Below are 22,702 nucleotides of genomic sequence, written 5' to 3' on the forward strand. Positions count from 1 at the left end.
GCCTTTCACCAATATCAACTATTTGTTTTAAATTCTGGTACTTCCCTTGAGTAGATAACAGAGTTTAATCCCGCTCTGTTCGGTTTGAATTCAAGTAGTTCTCTTGAGTAGATAGAGCTCAGTCCGTGATCACATTTTGCGTCCCAGCTGCCTCAGGGACCTCTCTGGTATTGGGTTTGTGTTCCGGTGAGAGTCTATTTAAAGGTATTTGTATATTGATGTCATGTTGAATATTACTTACAGACTGTCATGTAAATTGTGTTATTTTGACCAATAAAAAGTTTGCAGCATTTTAAGGTTTTGTGTGCAGAATTCCCCCAGGAGTAGCTGGAACTTACTGAATAAAGAAAACTTAGCAGTATTTAAAAAAAAAAAATTTTTTTAAATCCCCATTGAAATTATGTTTTTACTTTGCAAAAAGTAATGCTGTATTCACAATTAATACATTGGCATGGGATATCAGTTGCAACAGTTCAGATTTGGGAAAAATCTATAATTTCAAGTGCTATTTAAAGGGGTATTTCAACCTCACCTATAGGTGGGCAGTACAAAATTATAGTATTTGTGATCTCAAAATAAAATTTTTTTTCCATTAATTTTACTCTTGCTTCTGGATGTTCCACACCAACTGCCCCATGACCATGTGCAGAGACCATCTGAAACCTGTTGTGGGAGCACATCACTTTGAGAAGCTCAGTGGCTGCTTACCGAGAGTCTATGGTAAGACTAATTACATGCCAAGTTATTCATCAGAGAAAATCACTTTGTCTAAATTTTATTTTAGGCTGGCCCAATACCTCAATGGCACTGTTGGACCCAAGCCACATGGAAGGTGCAGCTCGATTCCCAAACATGGCTTCTGCTCCCCACGCCAGAAGGGGCCACGGACATTGGCAGCGTTCATAGGCCAGAGATAGGAAACCTCAGCCATTACATAACAGTGATATCTACTTGTCTCAATAAAGGTGCACTCCTGCCAGGAACAATGGTCCCTGCCTCTCGGCTACAGCATTGCTTCTCAACCAGTAAGTGCCATGGCAAAGTCCCAGCTCAATGCTCTCCCCCCGGCAGGAGGAGAGCGGTGCATTAAACTGTGTCTCCACCAGCAGAAGAGGCAAACTCAAGTAAGGAGGTACATACATACAGCTAACTAGCAGATTATATTCAGCAGTGCGGGCGTGCCGCTGTAAATACCCAGCTATCTTAAAGTTAGCTGGTTATGACTAACAGACTAACTTTAGGACAGCCCTGTGGCCTAACCAGAGTTGGTTACATAGGTTAATCGGCTAATTCTGAATATCGGAATAACTTATGTGGCTAACTGCTCTGCCCAGAAAAACCTCTCGCCCTTCCCCAGAATGCTCCCAACTTATACAGTTAAGTTATGCGGCTAGAATGTAGTCGCATATGGCAATTAATATGGCCAGATAGCTATTTAGACTGATGACTTCAGTGATGCATCTAAATAGCCTTTGAATATCGACCTCAATATATTTAAGCAGTTCAAGCACAATCTGTTCAACTGCTCACTGGCACTTGCTTGAAGGATTTTTCTAATTTACTTCTTTTCAGCTTCTAGAGAAAATCCTTTCTAAAAAGACAAAGATGATTGATAGGTAAAGTTTCTGGTTTTTGGGAAACTGGAATGCAGTCATTACTGGAGACATATCCAACCCCAGACCCATAGTAATCCATGTGATCTCTCAAATAAACTTCAGTGCACATGCAAGCAAGAGCCAACTTACCAAACAAAAAACTTTTATTTAAATAGTTTAACAAAGATAACAGAAAAAAAAGCACACACTCCAATTGAAAAGATCATACTTTGGACTTGTACCGTCTTTTAAAATCAAGGAACATTTAAACAAAGTAAAGGTACAAAAATTAGTAACACTTGTGTAATCCAGTCTATCATTGTGTTTAAAGTCAATATTTACAATCTTGCCACATATTAGAAAGTACACACACACACCCTTCCCTAGAGCTCTTAGAATGACATTCTCCCTCCCTCAGGGTATCTGCTGAACAGGTTTAGTACTTCACCGCTGTGTTTTACTGTGAATTTTCTGCACAGAGTGGCAATGTCCTGGGTTCCTTTAAGTACTAAGCCAGTCTGGTTACTTTCTAGCACAAGCACAGTTTGTAAATTGCAACCATAACCTAGTGCTTGTGTCTGCAGAGCTCACAAATATTCCCTGCTGGCATCCTGAAAACCAGAAACCTGCTTCTTGTACTCAAGGAACTAGACTTGCCATAAAATTCTGTGACAAAGCAAGATCCATAACCATAGCATACAAGTTATAGGTAGTTTTTACATATTAAATATCAAATTATTAGGGCACAAAACAGAACAAAAAATATACATCTTTACAGTCACATATGCAGTGCAATCCTCAGATGTCTCTTCTCATTAACTTAATGCTTATCATATAGAGTAAAGGTGAATCCTATGTGAGAAGTTTTTGGGCATTTGATTTCTTTGCAAGGATCTCCAAATAAACTGCTATCAAATCTCATTACAAGCGTGGGAGCCTGCATTGTGTTGTATGGATTAACTATTGTAGACGGTGCCATATTCAGTATAACGACAGGCCTTTACTGTATAATTCAGGGGCAAGAAGAGAGAACCAAGTCAATTCAAGCTGCCAATCCAGCACTAAGTACTTAATGGTAAAAAAAAAAAATTCTTAAAATTAAATATTTAACAGTCAAACAAAACAGTTTATGTGAACAGCTCTTGCTAAAGAAAAGGTAAGTATGGCACTAAAGGTGTCAGCCTTGTACTGGGGGAAATTCTGTACAGATCCTAATGGAAGGTTTTAGAGTAACCATTCCACTCAAAGCCAAATGCCCCCAGACCCCAAGCCTGCTCTCTGTCTCTGCCCCAAGTACCAATCCTGCCTCACAGCTAAAAAGCAAGAAATGGAAATAGAAATGGTTGCCCGCAAAAGAAATAGTTTTCACTCAGGCCGTAAGTCTGTCAAACTATGTCACCAGTCTTGATGACTACATTTGCCTTTGTCCAGACAGCCATATCTAATTTGCTTTCCCACAAAATCTACTTTTATTTATGCTAAACAAGTTTAATATCTAGCAGCTGTCTTTCCGGAATACCAGCTGATCACCTCCAGCCAGGGTTAGAGAGATGCTCTGAAGGGTTCCGTTTGTCTTCTGACTTTGGCCAACACACTATCTCTGAAGATTTGCGTGGCCAAAACAACTTAAGCTCCCTCACACACCCCCCCCCCCCCCCCAACAGCTCCCTCCTCTCCTGGAAAAGGATGCAACTTAGTGCACCCAACCTCCAGAGGCTTCAAAGCAATGCCTACTAAAGCATTTAGGGTTAAGCAAGTGGGTTAAACAATTTTCTCTCCATTCTTTGCAAACAATAAGCATGAACATCCCTTGATCTATAAATGTCAAACTGGATACTAACTGTTTCAGACTCATTCAAAAGTCACCTTGGTTGAAGCATTTCCTGGAAGTGCACAGAACAAAGTAATGCACTGGAATAAAAAGCTATTGTCCACATCAGGATTTTTTTTATTCCAGGGGTTCCCTGTAGCACTAAGAAAGACTAGAGCTTCTCTGGAAATGCCTCAAATGCCAACGTGCAGGAGATTAGAAATATTAAAAATAATTTTTAAAAAGTATGTATCAAATTGCATTTTCTGATGGGAGCATTGGTTACAGCTCTTAATTCAATACTTTTCAAAACTCTGACTGCTGTACTGAACCCAGTGATACAATACTGCTCTGCATGACTTCAAATTACAGCACCCATCTTTCTTCTCACTGACAGATTTTGAGGTGCTTTAGGTACTGCATTTCCTTCTGTATTTATTCTAAGAGCAGCTCCTAGAGTGCTTATTGTAATTGTAAACTGTTTGGAATAGATGCAAAATTAAAAAGGTCATTGAAAAAAGTGAAAAAGGGTCGTAAATGTAGGACTACTTAATGTATTTAAAAAAATACTATGACACTCAAGAGCTTTGATACCACGGTGTTTAACTTTCTAGCGCTTGTCCAGATATTAAGTAAGCTCCTGGTCTCAGCTCAGCATCCCCACAGACAACCCAAGCCTCTCTCAGACTGGGCTGCGCCAACCAGTTGAATAAGCTTGAGGTATGTGGTGCCGGTAATCTCGATTTTCTTATGGTGCTGGGAGAATTCCCTGCTAATCTGGTGGTTTGGTTCTCAGAGCCAAGCCTGACAATTCAAGCTATCATATTTTCTGCTTCACCCAACTGTCAATGGTATCAGATACTAAGGGCCAATACATGAAGGATAACAACGAGAAAAACAAATGTTTACATACAGGGCTTTTTTCATGGCCAGATTAAAAGGAATTCTATGCATTATGGAGGTCTCAGATTATTATTTGTTTTTTTTTTAAAGATGCTCCACATAAGCACAACTGATTCTACCCTATGTACCTATGTATCCTCAAGATTCTTATATCATTGGAGAATTTGGCTAATTTGCAAGACATTGGGAAAACAACTTATCCAATTCAGGTTTTAAAAAAAATCTTTAAAAATCTGAAGATGCTGTTTTAGAAGTGGATGAAGTAGGTCTTGTCAAAATATATGTCCAGTGTCCTATTCCACACAACAAATCTTTGTTTTGTGGGTAGAAACCTTACTCACTCTGTGAAAGCTCTTAGAACAGTTGTCCAGTTCTGGGTGGAGATGAATGGCCATGTCCAAGTCACACACAAAAATTCTGATATTTTGAAAATATTAAGTTTTTTAATGCTCCAGAATAATGGATACCATATGGAATATCAAAATATACAATCTAAATTGCTTCAAACTATTTTTTAAAGTAAACAGCATTAAGAGACTATATTTGGTCTTAAAATGTAAATTGTTGGTAGCTTTCATTGGTAAGCTTGAATATTCTTTTAACCCTTGAGTATGGACCAATGGTATCTTCAACAATGAAATCCCACAAAACTCGAACCCAAGAGGTGTGCTGAGGGAGATTGTCATAATATTCTGCTGCGATCTTCTTTACCTGGAAAAAATAAACACAGAAATTAATCAGAGTATTGTCAAAATAAAGGGTGTATCAGATTAGTTATTTTTTTAATGTAACAAAAGTTGGAAAGTGAAAAAGATTTAAAACCGAGTTCCTTTGCCATGCAAACTGTTTTCTGGAATATTTAAGAGAAATAAAAACAATAAGTTTTTCCCATGCTAATGAAATGAAATGTCATGCTTCCCCTCCCCCACATTCCATATATAACATTGCATTTTTCCAAGAGCTCTTACATCTTAAATCTTAAAAAAATATATAACTTCAGTCCCTCAAGAAAAACCTAAGCATATGATGACAGCACAACATGCAAATACAGAAGTTGTATGAGTGAGCTTGATATAATTTAGGTTGCATGCTGGTTTGCATTAGATCATCCAAGCATGGACTCTTGTTCATTTTTTCAAGAAAGATCTGCTACTGCTGAAATTAAAAATCCAAATTCCAGAACAGCCTGAAGCTGCATAACTCATCTTGGTGGTATTTTTTGAACAAACGTTCCTGATGTTTAACCTCAGTCAGTTTAGGGACTCACTTAAGCTCAACCAAGTGGGAGTAGATGAGAAGTTTTCAGGGTTTCTGCTGCTCTCCCCCTATGATGCCTGTGCCTTCTGGCAACAATCTGATCACTGTTGGACATCTAGGGACTATTTAGCTCAGCACCGCTTTTATCCCAGTCTGGCCAAAACGGCCATTAGAATCATGCAGAGGTTAGCTCAGTTTCTAAGCCAGCTAACTCACTCACAGGCCGATACAGTAAAATTCGCGGGAGAGCACCTGCTCTCCTGGCGCACGCACAGGCCACTCTCCTGTGTGTGCGATTCAGAAAAATAATTTATTCAAATTAGGGCCCGCGGTAAAAAGAGGCACAAGGGACATTAGTGCGTCCCTAGCGCCTCCTTTTTGGACAGGAGCAGCGGCTGTCAGTGGGTTTGACAGCCGCTCAATTTTGCGGTTATCAGTTCTCAAACCCACTGAGAGCCACGGGTTCGGAAACTGGACGCTGGCAAAATTGAGCATCCGGTTTTCAACCTGCGAGCCGTGGGCCTTTTTTAAAAAATTTTTTTATTTTTTCACTTTTGATTATTTTAAACTTTGGGACATCCGACTTAATATCGCCATGATATTAAGTCGGAGGGTGCCGAGAGAAATTAACGCCTACCTTTGGGTAGGCGCTAATTTCTGAAAGTAAAATGTGCGGCTTGGCGGCACATTTTACTTTCTATATCACGCAGGAATAACTAATATGGCCATCAACATGCAATTGCACATTGCGGGCGCTATTAGTTTCGGGAGGGGTTGGACGCGCGTTTTCAATACGCTATTACCCCTTACTGAATAAGGGGTAAAGCTAGCGCGTCCAAACGCAGGTTAACAGTATGCTCCGGAGAGCACTTTACTGTTTCGGCCTGTCAGAAAAGCCAAACCCCTTGCTCACCCTCTTGGGGTACTGCCAGCTCAAATTAAAATTTGAATTGGTTCAACAGTCTCATTTTATAATGTAGTGCCAAGGTAGAGCAACCGTATTAGTCCCTGAGAAAACCAAAGTCTCTGCAATGTGGGATACCTTTTATTGAACCAAGATACAAATTATCGAACAATATTATGGAACCAGTTTCAGACTGGCTGACATGAAAACTTGTAACCTCTGAAGAGACTTGTGTGGTATCGAAAGCTCACATAATATCATTATGCCACTTCATCTCTGAAGACAGACCAGAGTAATTGACCAAGCTGAAGTGCTTCATGCAGTGAATGTGCTTATTGCATTTGCTCTGAAAAAATAAAAATATGATAAGTTTGCAAGAGAATTTGTTTCCTTTCAGTGGCTGTCCAAGTCCTTTCTAATCCTATCCTGGTAGCCACACCCCATGAATTGCTCCATGAAGCTAAATGAAACTTAATCTGCAAACACAAAGGGGAAAAATGAAAAATGTTATTCTTACATCTCAAGTGTATGAAAGTCACAAGGCTCCTTTGGACCGTGAATCTTCACTCAAAATGAGAACCTACATAAGAACCTGCCATGCTGGGTCAGATCAAGGGTCCGTCAAGCCCAGCATCCTGTTTCCAACAGTTGCCAAACCAGGCTCGTTAATGGCCAACTGCTACATTTACCTGCAGAGCATGAACCAGATAATGGAAGACCTCTGCATGGCTTGACATTTCTGCCTTGCTATTGATTTCAGTCAGTCTTCTAAATGAAAGGAGAAGAATCTCCAATATCACATCAAGACCTTTTAAAGAGAATGTAGCTTCTCTTATACGATACAACTTACAGTTAATGGTTTGCATGATGGACTTCTATATATCAGTTTAGCTCTCTCAATGCATGTCGATTATTTATTTTAAAGTTTTTATATACCATCATTAAGTTATTTACCATCATAACAGTTTACAGTAGGGCACATATATCAAGGAAAATATAGATCATACTTTAAATATAGGGTGCCATTATTATTCGGTAACAATACAACATTAAGTAAAGTATGGTTTATGACATGGAATTTTCATTGATGAAATTCTCATGGGGGATTGTATGTTTTATTGCTATTCAACCTATCGGTTTGACTACAATTATACGAGGGATAAAATAACTTCCAGGCAGAATCTGGAAGTTGTGAGCTGGGTGCTCTAAGTCCGCTTATCCTTATTTATTTGCTTGCGTCGTTCTCTTTCTTGAAGGCTTGTGTGAAAAGCCAGGTTTTGAGGTGTGTAATCTATTACCACAGCAAACACATGCCTATGTAGTACAATAGTAACAGAAACCATGTAGTATTGTCCATTGACAAAAGTGAGCCTATTTCTTGCACCTGTTGCTTCGAGCTATAACATTGCTCAACCCTCTGCACAATCTCTCCAACAAAGGATGGCTGAGTAGTGGAATGACAGTTTCTAGGAGACAGTACATAGGCCTTTGTTTGCCATGAGTTAAAATACTGTCTCTATCCAAATGGTAATATTTTGTAATTAGCAATCTAGTTAAGAAAAATGAAGCTTTAGCACAGGGGTGGCCAACTCCAGTCCTTGAGAACCACTAACAGGCCTGGTTTTACACTTGTATGCATCTCATGCATATTCATTGTGGATATCCTGAAAACTAGACCTGTTTGTGGCTTGAGGATCAAGTTGGCCATCCCTGCTTCAATTTGCAGTAAAAAACTGGTAGGTAGGTAGTCTTGATCATCTTTTCTTGCCCTTCTCCACCCATCATGCACTTGAGCAGCAACCGGCTGCTTCTGAAGCAGAACACAAGTGATTTCCAGAGATAGGGTGATAGGAAGATGAGAAGGAAGAGAGAACAAGAACACACCAAGTCTCTTGGCTTCTTAATTCTGCTATAAGACATTTTAGGGAAAGAAAATCACACCACACACAAGCTTAGCAGTTCAACTTCCTTATCAGAAGTAGGATGACCGCCTCATCATTGCACAAGCAGGAAACGCTACCATTTGAAATAATTACAGAAACAGCAAAATGTTTAAGTAATAAACTGCTCCTCTCGTTTGTTCACTTGTTGAGATGACCTCAGTTACATTATATTTTTAGTTACTGAACTAAATGAGGGGACTTTAATTTAGCACAGGTAAAAGAGAAAGTGGAGGAACAGGACACTTATGAACTGTTCATTGTAGAGCAAGGCTTCCTGAACTGTGGGTCAGGTCCCCAAATGGAGTCAAAACTTTCAGCTGGGGTCAGAAGTGCCTCAAATGGCAGAACTCTTCAGGTCAATAAGAATTACCATCAACCAGTTTAAACAAATTCAGCAAACAAAACCCAAGTGATATAAAGTACAACATTGCTGATTTTACCTCATCTGCTAGGGACACTGATTAAATAATGGACCTTCATAACACCCCACAGTTTCTATACTTTTTCACCCTTTACAGGTCACACTAGATTTTCATTTATTTTTATTTTTTTAACTTTGAGAAGTCTTTTTTCTTTGAATTTTTTGTTTTGTCTTTTATGGAATCTTATTAAAAATCCAATTTTGACTATTTCAGCAGTATTTGCAAAATTCACAAAAAGTTCCAATTTGAAAAGGATATAATAATCCAATACTTCCTGTTAGATGAAAGAAGACAGCACGACATAGCATGTTTTGTAAAATTGCTTCAGGGGCTATAGATTCTGCCAACAAAAGTTATTCTTGAAAAATGGGGAATACATGCTGAAAAAGAATCAAAGCAGCAGATTAGAACAGTTTTATATATAGACAATACTTAGAAGACAAAAATCCTCATTAAGATATTGAGGCACTATTCTCCCAAATCATATATTCTAGCCAATAATAGATCAGATCCCTTTCCAGTAGGCCGAGGAGTTAGACAAGGATGTCCGCTCTCCCCTCTTATATCTTCTTTCCATTGACCCACTACTTAGAAAGATAGCGGACGACTCTTCCATTGTCGGACTGGATTACCAAGACTCTTCTTTTAAGGTGGCCGTGTTTGCGGATGATGTCCTTATCTACCTAACAGATCCTATTCGATCCTTACAGAAAATTCTATCACATCAAACTTGGCTTGGCTCGTTTGCTGGTCTAAAAATAAACCAGGGCAAATCAGAAGCATTGGACGTCTCAGGTCATCTCCGCAGTTTGCGGCCAGGTCCCTTTCCTCTCAAGTGGGTCTCTTCCAAAATGAAGTACTTAGGTATTCTTATTCCTCAAAAGCCTTCCCACTTCTACCATGTCAATGTTCAACCGCTATATCAAACTCTATGCAAAAACATCCAAAAATGGTTAAATCTCCTGCTCTCTCTTTTTGGGAGAATTTATCTACTAAAAATGATCGAACTCCCTAAATGGCTGTATCTGCTACAAATGACCCCAATATAGCTCTTAAAAAAAGATCTTTGAGCGATAGAGAACATAAGAACATAAGAAAATGCCATACTGGGTCAGACCAAGGGTCCATCAAGCCCAGCATCCTGTTTCCAACAGTGGCCAATCCAGGCCATAAGAACCTGGCAAGTACCCAAAAACTAAGTCTATTCCATGTAACCATTGCTAATGGCAGTGGTTATTCTCTAAGTGAACTTAATAGCAGGTAATGGACTTCTCCTCCAAGAACTTATCCAATCCTTTTTTAAACACAGCTATACTAACTGCACGAACCACATTCTCTGGCAACAAATTCCAGAGTTTAATTGTGCGTTGAGTAAAAAAGAACTTTCTCCGATTAGTTTTAAATGTGCCCCATGCTAACTTCATGGAGTGTCCCCTAGTCCTTCTACTATCCGAAAGAGTAAATAACCGATTCACATCTACCCGTTCTAGACCTCTCATGATTTTAAACACCTCTATCATATCCCCTCTCAGTCGTCTCTTCTCCAAGCTGAAAAGTCCTAACCTCTTTAGTCTTTCCTCATAGGGGAGTTGTTCCATTCCCCTTATCATTTTGGTAGCCCTTCTCTGTACCTTCTCCATCGCAATTATATCTTTTTGAGATGCGGCGACCAGAATTGTACACAGTATTCAAGGTGCGGTCTCACCATGGAGCGATACAGAGGCATTATGACATTTTCCGTTTTATTCATCATTCCTTTTCTAATAATTCCCAACATTCTGTTTGCTTTTTTGACTGCCGCAGCACACTGAACCGACGATTTCAATGTGTTATCCACTATGACACCTAGATCTCTTTCTTGGGTTGTAGCACCTAATATGGAACCCAACATCATGTAATTATAGCATGGGTTATTTTTCCCTATATGCATCACCTTGCACTTATCCACATTAAATTTCATCTGCCATTTGGATGCCCAATTTTCCAGTCTCACAAGGTCTTCCTGCAATTTATCACAATCTGCTTGTGATTTAACTACTCTGCACAATTTTGTGTCATCTGCAAATTTGATTATCTCACTCGTCGTATTTCTTTCCAGATCATTTATAAATATATTGAACAGTAAGGGTCCCAATACAGATCCCTGAGGCACTCCACTGTCCACTCCCTTCCACTGAGAAAATTGCCCATTTAATCCTACTCTGTTTCCTGTCTTTTAGCCAGTTTGCAATCCACGAAAGGACATCGCCACCTATCCCATGACTTTTTACTTTTCCTAGAAGCCTCTCATGAGGAACTTTGTCAAACGCCTTCTGAAAATCCAAGTATACTATATCTACCGGTTCACCTTTATCCACATGTTTATTAACTCCTTCAAAAAAGTGAAGCAGATTTGTGAGGCAAGACTTGCCCTGGGTAAAGCCATGCTGACTTTGTTCCATTAAACCATGTCTTTCTATATGTTCTGTGATTTTGATGTTTAGAACACTTTCCACTATTTTTCCTGGCACTGAAGTCAGGCTAACCGGTCTGTAGTTTCCCGGATCGCCCCTGGAGCCCTTTTTAAATATTGGGGTTACATTTGCTATCCTCCAGTCTTCAGGTACAATGGATGATTTTAATGATAAGTTACAAATTTTTACTAATAGGTCTGAAATTTCATTTTTTAGTTCCTTCAGAACTCTGGGGTGTATACCATCCGGTCCAGGTGATTTACTACTCTTCAGTTTGTCAATCAGGCCTACCACATCTTCTAGGTTCACCGTGATTTGATTCAGTCCATCTGAATCATTACCCATGAAAACCTTCTCCATTACGGGTACCTCCCCAACATCCTCTTCAGTAAACACCGAAGCAAAGAAATCATTTAATCTTTCTGCGATGGCCTTATCTTCTCTAAGTGCCCCTTTAACCCCTCGATCATCTAACGGTCCAACTGACTCCCTCACAGGCTTTCCGCTTCGGATATATTTAAAAAAGTTTTTACTGTGAGTTTTTGCCTCTACAGCCAACTTCTTTTCAAATTCTCTCTTAGCCTGTCTTATCAATGTCTTACATTTAACTTGCCAATGTTTATGCTTTATCCTATTTTCTTCTGTTGGATCCTTCTTCCAATTTTTGAATGAGGATCTTTTGGCTAAAATAGCTTCTTTCACCTCCCCTTTTAACCATGCCGGTAATCGTTTTGCCTTCTTTCCACCTTTCTTAATGTGTGGAATACATCTGGACTGTGCTTCTAGAATGGTATTTTTTAACAATGACCACGCCTCTTGGACATTTTTTACTTTTGTAGCTGCTCCTTTCAGTTTTTTTCTAACAATTTTTCTCATTTTATCAAAGTTTCCCTTTTGAAAGTTTAGCACGAGAGCCTTGGATTTGCACACTGTTCCTTTTCCAGTCATTAAATCAAATTTGATCATATTATGATCACTATTGCCAAGTGGCCCCACCACCGTTACCTCTCTCACCAAGTCCTGTGCTCCACTGAGAATTAGATCTAAAATTGCTCCCTCTCTCGTCGGTTCCTGAACCAATTGCTCCATAAAGCTATCATTTATTCCATCCAGGAACGTTATCTCTCTAGCGTGACCCGATGATACATTTACCCAGTCTATATTGGGGTAATTGAAGTCTCCCATTATTACTGCACTACCAATTTGGTTAGCTTCCCTAATTTCTCTTAGCATTTCACTGTCCATCTCACCATCTTGACCAGGTGGACGGTAGTATACCCCTATCACTGTAGTCTTCCCTGATACACAAGGGATTTCTACCCATAAAGATTCAATTTTGTATTTAGTCTCATGCAGGATGTTTATCCTGTTGGACTCTATGCCATCCCGGACATAAAGCGCCACAGCTCCTCCCGACTGCTCCTCTCTGTCATTGCGATATAATTTGTACCCCGGTATAGCACTATCCCATTGGTTATCCTCTTTCCACCATGTCTCTGAGATGCCAATTAAGTCTATGTCATCATTTACTGCTATACATTCTAATTCTCCCATCTTACTTCTTAGACTTCTGGCATTAGCATACAAACATTTCAAAGTTTGTTTTTTTATTGTATTTTTATTCTGCTTTTTAATTGATAGGGATAAGTTAGAATTTTTTAGCTCAGGTGAGTTTTTAGTTACAGGCACTTGGACTACTTTTCTAATTATTGGAACCTCACTGTCGGGATGCCCTAATTCTAATGCATCATTAGTATCCTTTAAAGATACATCTCTCCGAACCATGCGCTGCTGAGCGACTGTCGGCTTTCCCCTTTGTTCTAGTTTAAAAGCTGCTCTATCTCCTCGATTAGTTTGTCAGGGGAAAAAAGCCAGACTTCCGCTTCATGTTATACAGGTCCCGTGGGTTACTGGGGGACTAAGTTGTCCTGATCTTCGGCACTACAATCTAGCATGCATGTTGCGAATTATTTATGACTAGCTACATACAACGTCCATATTTTCCCCATATGAGGTGACTAAAACCTGGTTAGGAGGATTTGCGCCCTTGGCCCTACTCCAATGCTCAGATAAATCTGTCTTTTTTTCCTTCTTTCTTTCACATTTTCACTGCATGTCGGAAAGCTTGGATGGCACTGTGCAAAATACTGAACCTTAAAGTGCGCAGCACTGCTCTTATTGAAATCTGTGCCAACCCAGATTTCACTCCGGGTTGTACCCAAGGAGTATTCCAACGATGGCAAAAAATGGGCCTAGAATATATTCACCAGTTCTTTGAACCCACTTCAGATTCCGTGGTCATCTTTACAAATTTGCAATCTCAATATCAGATCCCATGTATAGATTTTTTTTTGCTTACCTACAAACTTCATCACTACATTACCACCTCCAGTTTAAAGAACCCAAGCTTGGGGGACCTGAGGGCCTTATCTTCCTATTTTCATTTTATATCCCCCTAAGCGCCATCCTGCACAACTTTCTCCCGTAAAATACTAGAACGACATACTCCTGGCTCTTTTTCAGCGTATCATAGCCCGGTGGTCTAATTGGCCCAGCATTACTCTATCAATCCCGGACGTAAAGGCTTTCTTTGTAGACATCCCCAAAACATCCGAAAAATACTTTGTACCGGGAACTCCAATACAAATTTGGCAACTATATATCCCACAGGCCCTGGCGTATAAGCGGAAACTTTGCTCTTCCCCCATATGCGAAAAATGCACAACTTCTATAAATGATTTGCATAGTTTCTAGGATTGTCCTCATTTCAAATCTTCTGGTGGTCCGTGACCTGGAAAGTCTCAAACATTCTACAACTAGCACTCCCAATGGATGTGCACTTCTGGTTATTTGGAAAGCCACTAGGGACTTAAGCACCTGGCCCCGAAATTCTAAACTACTAATAGATAAAAGCCAGACTGATATCCATTCAATCCATACTGGCTTGTTGGATTGGCCCTCATCCCCCATTGTATCCACTTTGGGAAAGGAAAATGCTTAAGTTATTAACAATGGAATATCTGTCCGCTGCACAATCGTCTGCCAAATGCAAAGTAGAAACTAGATCTATCTGGCTTCCGTTTCTTCAATCCCTACCTCCTGACTTCACAAAACCTCTCCACAATATAATATAATGGAGAAAGGAAGTTAAAACTACACCACACAGCCGCGGGCGGAAAGAGTTATCCGTTGATTTCAAGAAGCGGTAAGGATGGGTTAAAAGGGATAGTGAATCGCGGGTTGGACTTACGCGGCCAAATTGTGGGTACAAAGCGGGTTAGCAGCAGGGTAACCGCGGCCGCGCTTTACTGTATCGGCCTGTAAATTTGGCTTCCAGAACCTCCTTCCCAGACCTTCCCTATGTCATTGGTGCCCATGTGTACCAGAAAAGGCAGCTCCTCCCCAGCTGCTGGTCATTTCCGCATGACTAATAAAGTCAGAAGGCCTGCCAAGTCCTTATCTCCCATGGAGGTTATTTTCAGAGAAGACACACACTGCCCACTAGGAATTAGAAGGTGGGAAAAAGGTTGTCTTAAAAGAGCCTTCACACATGTTTTCTGGACTAAGATGGAAGATGTAAGGTGGCAAAAATAGAATCAATGAGTACTGGAACCATTATAGTCTATGTGCTCTCCTACCTTGGTTTTAAAGCAGCATGCATTACAACCACCGTCTAATCAAAACTGTGCAGAAACCTGCAGGTCAAGTCAAAAGATGCACAACTGTATGAAAAAGTTGCTAAGTCTCTGTACCGTAAAGATTTTAAATCTGACGTGTACATGCTCTAGCTTTACTTCCATCACTTGAGGGGGGAACAAAAAACTGACCAGGGAAAGCTTGCTTGAGTACAATTTGCTTTTTTGCTCTCATGAACTGTTTTTGTGTTTAGATAGGTTACTGTACTTTTCTAATTTAAATTTCACAAGAAGTAGAGCAATGACATTTAAAAAATGTAAGAAACATCTACTTTTCAAATCATAACATTCTTCCAACAAATCAAATACAGATCTGTATTATCCAAAGCAAAATACTCTGAAACTAAGGTGTAGTAAAATTTACCAGTTAGGGACCTCTTGGTAACAATGTGACCATCTGCATGCAGATCGACTGTCTTTTCACATGGTTTCTTGGAAGAAATTCAATTTAAGTTAAACTATAAGCTGTGCTCTGTTAATAGGATTTTAGGAATTTGTGAACTCTCACAGTTTAAACATTCTTCTTCTCTTTCATACAACCTTTGTTGTCTTGATCTTAATTACCTTCCTCCCATATTTGTGCTTAAAAATACCAAGTGCTAAATGTAATCAAATTCAAATCAGTTACCCTAGTTAACGGGATTAAAGGCATAGAGAGACATGATGGCAAACCAGGAAGTTACAGACTTTGCAAGGCTTTTACACGTCCTTAGCGCTTGCCGAAAGACACGCATATCCATTACCGCCCGCCGATTGTATATATGTTATGTTAATGATTGGATTAACTATTCCCCCCGATACAGTAACGTGCGCCCAAATTATTGCCTTTTTAACCAGCTTATTTACCACGTCTTTAGCCTCAATATTTACCGCCTACCCTGACATTAGTGCGGTGTTCAGTCAGCTTCGTACCGGCCAGCGCCATGGATATATTGGCTCTGGCAATATTTTTCATTCGGTTGAGAAGCAGAATGAGAAATGTTTGAATGAGAAATGCTCGGCAGATTGGAGAGGCCAACAGGGGAGCCCAGCAGCAAGACCGGAGGAGGTACGAGTTCTCTTTGGTTCAACTGTACCATCCATCTCTGGACGTCTGAGGCTCTGGACATGGACACCTCTACGGACGCCGGACAGATGGGAGCCACGCCAGGCCTTCTTCCGGCGTCTGCTAGGCATCTTGAGGCTCCACGGCTCCAGCGGAGACATGGACGCCTCTACGGATGCCTTCCGGCATCTGCTAGGCGTCCTGAGGCTCCGGGGGTCCAGCGGAGACATGAATGCCTAGCAGATGCTGGAGGAAGGCCTGGCGCGGCTCCCATCTGTCCGGCATCCGTAGAGGCATCCATGTCCGGAGCCTCAGAGTCCCAGGCTTATCACAGTCAGTATTTGTCTAAGCTGGCCAATCTAAGGAAGCAGAGTCATTGTCGGCAGCAAAACAGCACCAAGAGACATCAGCTAGCCAGTGATTTAACACTTGAAACTCCACACCAAATACATTCAACTATCAGCAAATTTCTCTTTTCCAATTCCTCAAACGGTGCAGATAACAGAATAGCCTTGTAAGACTGTATATCCCATTTGGCCCTGTAGAGAGAACCCAAAGGCATCTGAATAGCCCTAGTGAGCCCACCATGGAGTGGGCTGAGCAGGAGATCAAGCTAACCTCTAGGCATTGTGGGGGAACCTCAGACGCTTAGAGGTAGATTTTAAAAGCCTTGCGCATGCAAAAACAGCCACATATGCGCACGAGTGGGCCATGCAGGAGCTACTTGAATTTTAAATAGCCGGGAAGGGCGGACATACATTAATGTACGCGTGCCCAGAAAAAGCAGGTGGAGAAGGGGTAGGGCATAGATAGCCTATGGCTGATATAGCCTCCACCATAGGCACCCACCCCTCACAATTTAGCTGAAGAGCTGTCTCCCCTCCACCTGATACACAGCTTTTTGGCAAAAAACTGCAGTGCCTGCTTCTGGAGTTCTGTTTACCATCAAGGTTGTCCCTGAAAGATGTATGTGTGTGTGGGGGGGGGGGGGGGGAATGGGGTTCCAAATTGAAATAAAGGAGTCACCATGTTGCCACCCAAACGAAGCTTTGGAGCCCCTCCCGCAGAGCTCCGGTCGACAGAGGAAACAGCCTCCCCCCGCAGTCAGAAGGTGCAGCCCATGAAGTTAGAACAAACAGTATGGGCCTTCCACACCCCGTCCTAAAAGTAAGAAGCACGGCCGCAGAGCCAACTAGCAGCAGGACAGACCTCTCACCCCAGCAATCAAGAGAAGCACGGCCCACGAGGCTGAAACAGCAGCACCCTTCCACTTCCCTGCCAGCCCGGTGTGACTGCATAAACAGCTATCCCATCTGATATATAGCTAATTCTATCACAGCCTGTCAGACTGACCTATCCTATGGAGTTGGCAACATTTCCAACAGGTCGTCATTACCATTAATTATGACAGTTCAAGACTCAGTGAATCATTTGAATAGAGCATTTTTTTTTTATTTTGCAAAATCATTTTTAAGACACAGAAGGTGACAAAAAAAATCCCCCCCAAATAGGACCATTAACCTACATAGTACAAGCATTACGTAGGTCAGAAAAACACTCCACTCCCACCTTCTCCATGTCCCAAATAAACCCCCATCCAGTACCCACCCAAACACACAATAACCCATTCCCAAATCCAATCAACCCACATTCACATCGCACACTCCCACACACCCACATTCTCCTCAGAGAAAACTCAAATTACCTCAATTTCTCATGTACATAAAAAAAAAAATAAAAAAATTCGCACAGCGCTTTAGAAGAGAAGGTCAACATAATGTGTAAACTCTAATTGTAGAAGATAGTCCCTCATTAGCATTGCTTTTCAGATCTTACTAATTTTATTTTATTTTTTTTTTTATTAAGCTCCAGTGTCCTGCTCTGTCTTTGTGCACAGTGGGAGTACTATGTACAGAAACCCACAACACGATAGCAATAGCTAGCAAATGCCTCCAATACAGTAGGAACTACTGGACACTCACACCGAAAATGAGAATGTGGGAACATTTAATGCTATTTCCAATACACTTAAGTATTTAATATTCTACCTTTCCTATAGACAGGCACAAGGCACTGAGTATATACGTAGACTGGTACATACAGACAGAAGTAGATGCAAGTAATAGAAACTATGGTAAATTAGGCAGGAATAAGTTTCCCCAGGGGATGCTATAGCCAACCATGGGACCATTCACACCAATGGGTTATGCATTTTCAGGGTGAAGCCAACATCTGTATTTATTTCCCTATTTGTATAGCTTCACCCTCTGAGTCCAACATGTGCCTGGCATTTTCATTCCTAGCATACACCATCCCAGAAAGATTTGCAAGAGTCCATGTCCAAGTTGGTTTTTCTGCTTCAGTGGGAAAGATAAGGCAACAGGGATACAAAGCAGTTTCTGATAAGCAAAAGGAGCCCCTGGTGCAAGATACCATTTATTTGCTCCAGTTTATATTCATTTACCTGACTTCCTGCTCTGTGCAAACACCACCTGCACCCTGTAGCAGACACTGCCTAGCAACAGCCACACCTGTAAAATAAGTCATTGCTGGCACCTAGGACCCTTGGACTGTTCCACTACGGAAATACATCAATGGACGTGACTGTGAAACATGGGCGGCATAACGGAAAAGGAAGGGTTTGGCACGCATAATACTGGAACCCTAATCTATTTGTTAATATCGGTTTATTGGTCATGCATGGTTTCATCATTTGAAGAGGGTTTTTCCCTCAGGTCTGCAAGATACTGAGTACTGGCACTTTTTCCTCTGCCTCGCCCCCACTCCCCCTTCTGCATGGAGAAGAGACTTTGGAAAGACTGCCATCTGGTTAGAGACATGGGGAGAAGAAGAAAACTTAAGCTGGGCCCCTTGAGAAAGATTGGGGGGGGGGCTCAGCCTGTCTACTGCAAGGAGGGGAGTGAGACAAGAGGGCAAAGTAGTGTAAGGACTCGGAGGGGGGGGCGCATTTTAGGTTAGGGCCCCCGCCATTCTTTTGACCGTAGATGTGTGGATGAGGGACATCTTATGTTGGGAGCCACCAAGCCCTCATCAATGTCTGTTTGTATCTGGGGCAGAAATCTCATGTTGGAGCAACTGCTGAGCTCCCATGATTGTTATTATGAGGGGCCAGGGCGTTAGTGTAAGGACCAGAACGTCCTCAACATTTGTGGACAGACGAAAACTGACCACACACCACACGTGAAAAGCAATCTGTGAATCCTTGGACAATAGTTATCCTGAGGAAGAATCCAGCCCGACATCAAGCGTATAACTGTCCACACCTACATTTTTAGTGATTAAAACAAAAAAAAAATCACAGGCCTTTCCTAACTTACTAGGTAAGGTCTTGAAGCTTTTCATTTTTTTGCAGTATTAACAGACTAATGTATATACTTGTTCTCAAAAGAATTCAACCAATATAGAAACTGCTGATTCAAGCAGCGGATAAATGCAGTTCAATCATTCCGCCACACTCAATTCATGATTGCATATTTACCTTTAGAATCCAATTTTCTTCTTAAACTGCCTTTCCATAAATAAAGTCAATGCAGTTTACAATCAAATTAAAATATATACATTTTGTAATACAAAATACAGTAAGAGTCTAAAGCCAAGTACAATTAACCCTATCTTTCTGCTAATACATAAACATAATAGGTAACAGAAAGAGATACACCAATTTACTAATCTCTAACCTTTGTCTTTTTTCAGAATTATTTCAAAAAATAAGTGCAGTAGAGGTAGTGTAATTAACTACATCATCTGAGTTTGCTCTTGATTAGCGAATATATATAAAAAATTTGTAACATAATGGAGTTTTAGATAAGAGAATATCTTCTAAAGAAAAAAAAAAAAAAAAAAAAGCAAACCAGAGCGGTTTCCTCTGTGCAGGAGTGGTTGAAGAGCACTCTCTTACTGAGGTGGTAAAACAGACGTGAAGGCAGCCGGAAGCAGGATACAGAAGTACACATACAGCACACATACAGGCTTCCCAAACTGTGGGTCGGGACCCCAAACGGGGATCACAAATGCCTGCACTTTTCAGGTGGCAGCAGCATTAGAGGAAGAAGGGGGCTGGAGGGGGAAGGCAATGTGAGGGAATGGGGATCGAATGAAAGGGAGGGACGACAGGAGGATCAGTTGGGGGTTATAAGAAGGGCTTTGGGGGGGAGAGGGGATCAGCTGGGGGGAGAATGTGAAATGGACTGGATGGAGCGGAGGTTGAGAGAGGGGGACCTCTGGAGGGTGAGGACCGCACGCCTGCTAGTTTTGGTTGTCTTCTGGGGTCATGTGAATTTTCACGTGCTAAAATGGGGTCGCGTTGGCTAAAAGGCTTGGAAAGCCGTGCCCTAGTTACTTCAAACAATGAACTACCGGCTAACAATATAGTCCAGTCCAGCACAGCAACATGAAACAGGCTGATGTGCTGGACTATATATACTTTTTAAATGTATTTTTTAAATTTATAATTGCCTGTTTTTGCATGGACTTTGAAGTAAATATTTCAAAACAATCATTGCAATCACATTCATTTTGCCTTTCAATTGCAAACCAGAAAGCCCTTCAGAAAGAACGGAGTCAACTTAACTTTTTTTTTTGGCTCCTCTCAAGTTTACAGCATTAACTTAAGCATTTTAAAGAATGCTCCCATTTTGGGCTAGGTGGTAGGCCAGGCATTGCTTTCCAGCACACAATCATTACCCATTGGCCTATTCATAACTCATGCTCTTCCAGTGCTATTTTTCAGGGGGGGAAAAGGTGTTGGTATTCACATGCAGGGCCAACCTAGAGCTCCACCCCTTGCAGTTGGCCGCAGACTGTAAAATGTCATTGCAAATATTATACTCTTATCCTAGAACAAAGCATCACCTATTGGGAAAACAGAACAAGTGGGACTGCTACAGATCACTACACAGGATCTACACACTAGCAGAATACCTCACTATGATCACACAAATAAAACATTATAGATCCCTCACTAAATACAGAAGAGAATGCAACTTATAAACAGAAATATGAAGATAAGAACTGAAGTGGAAACCCCCAGTATCCAGACTCTGCACGCAATGCAGAAACAGAGCTGCATTTCCTCCCATCTAAAATACAAAGAGGTGCCGGAGGTAACTCATATGCCTCCCAAGAGGAACAATGCCAGATGTGGTTGTGGAACCTGGGGGGAGGAAAGGGAGGATTGTGAAAAGGAGAGAAACAGAACAGAGAGAAGGTGAAAGGAAGGGATGCGGTTATTTATAATTTAAATACAGATATTCTATATGCAGTCAACAGTTCACAACATGAACAAACAAAATTCAATAAAATATAAATGAATTAGCTCAAACAAAAAAAGGCATAAAATAAAACAAAATAAATTATTCAAATAGAATTACTAACACAACAATTGAAAATAAAATATCCAATTAAAATAGTAAAAAGCTACAAAATCAAAATCAAGTTTCATTTGCTTGTAGAAACCAGCCTTAATCTATGCTCCAGCTCTACCATAATTTGATTTAAGTCCAGCCTCGATATTTCTTCAAGCTTAATCCATGCTTTAGTTACACTTTAATCCTCATATGCCTGTCTTAAAAAGCCAGGTTTTTTATTTTTATTTTTTTTTTAAAAAGATCACTTTTCTGACCCAATTCTGAGTCTGTACCAGTGTTCTGTGAAATAACCAGTAATTCTGTACTTGTAGAAATATTGTTGCAGTAAAATTGTCTGCAAATACCCGCAGAGACATTACCTATATCTAGATATGCAATATAATAATCTCCTGTCCCTAACAAAGTCTACTGTTAGATGAAAGGCGTTGGGATCTTTGACCTGTGATTTTACTGATGAGATTTTATTGTTGCACTATATATATATTTTGGAATCTGACTTTCGTTTTGTCCTTGTAAATTGTAAGCTATCTTCATATATTTTTTTCTTTACATATCTTTTGTAACAATGTTGTTCGTCAACCCTGTAACTTTTTTTTTTTAACTTATGCATTTCTGAAAATCTATTTTAACATATTTACGTAACTCTGTCCATTTGCCCCTAACCAGCACACAATGATTACAAGCACTGGTTCTTGCAATACAAAAGGTACTTCACATCTGTTCATGGTAAACCACTTCTTCATAGCACTAGGAACAATCACAGGAAGAGCAAAAGGACCATAAAAAACAAAATGAATGTTTTATTTGAAGCCTTCTCTTCTAATCTGTTCAGTTACCAGCCGAATACCAGAGCGATACTGCAGGACTTATCTGCCCTTTTGGCAGAATGGACAAAATAGAAGGTAAAAATATGATCCTACTCCAGACAGATAACAATATTTACAAATATATTTTTATCTTGTATTTTTTTCTCTAGAATAGTAATGGAATACAAATGCAATTATTTTTTAAACATCTCCATAATCTGGGTATTTGCCGAGTATCCCCACCTGATTGTGATAAGAACACAAGAAACCTCATATGACTCATTTATTCCACAACGTCCTGACTGCTTATCTACCAGAAAGCAAATATTCAGATGAGGTGTGGTTTATGGTCAAGATAAGACTGCACTATTTCAGCCCCTTTAGGGTAGATCTGGGATCAATGTTCCTTGCCATAGATGGCCTGTCAGTTTCAGAGTAATATCAGCTTTAAATTTCCTCCAAATCAACCATTACAGACAGGA

General features: G+C 40.5%; 1 protein-coding gene across 1 annotated transcript in view; it reads right to left on the reverse strand.

Moving 5' to 3' along the window:
* Positions 1 to 1,737: 1,737 nt before the first annotated feature.
* The window catches only part of DEGS2 (delta 4-desaturase, sphingolipid 2), a 70,869-nt gene continuing 49,904 nt past the window's right edge, over positions 1,738 to 22,702 (reverse strand). Inside the window, exon 3 of the mRNA XM_029597935.1 lies at positions 1,738 to 5,019. Coding sequence (XP_029453795.1) covers positions 4,858 to 5,019 — 162 coding nt within the window. The 3' untranslated portion in view covers positions 1,738 to 4,857. The remainder of the gene's footprint in view (positions 5,020 to 22,702) is intronic.

This window comes from Rhinatrema bivittatum, chromosome 4, assembly GCF_901001135.1.
Source record: "Rhinatrema bivittatum chromosome 4, aRhiBiv1.1, whole genome shotgun sequence".
In the NCBI taxonomy this organism is placed as follows: Eukaryota; Metazoa; Chordata; class Amphibia; order Gymnophiona; family Rhinatrematidae; genus Rhinatrema; species Rhinatrema bivittatum.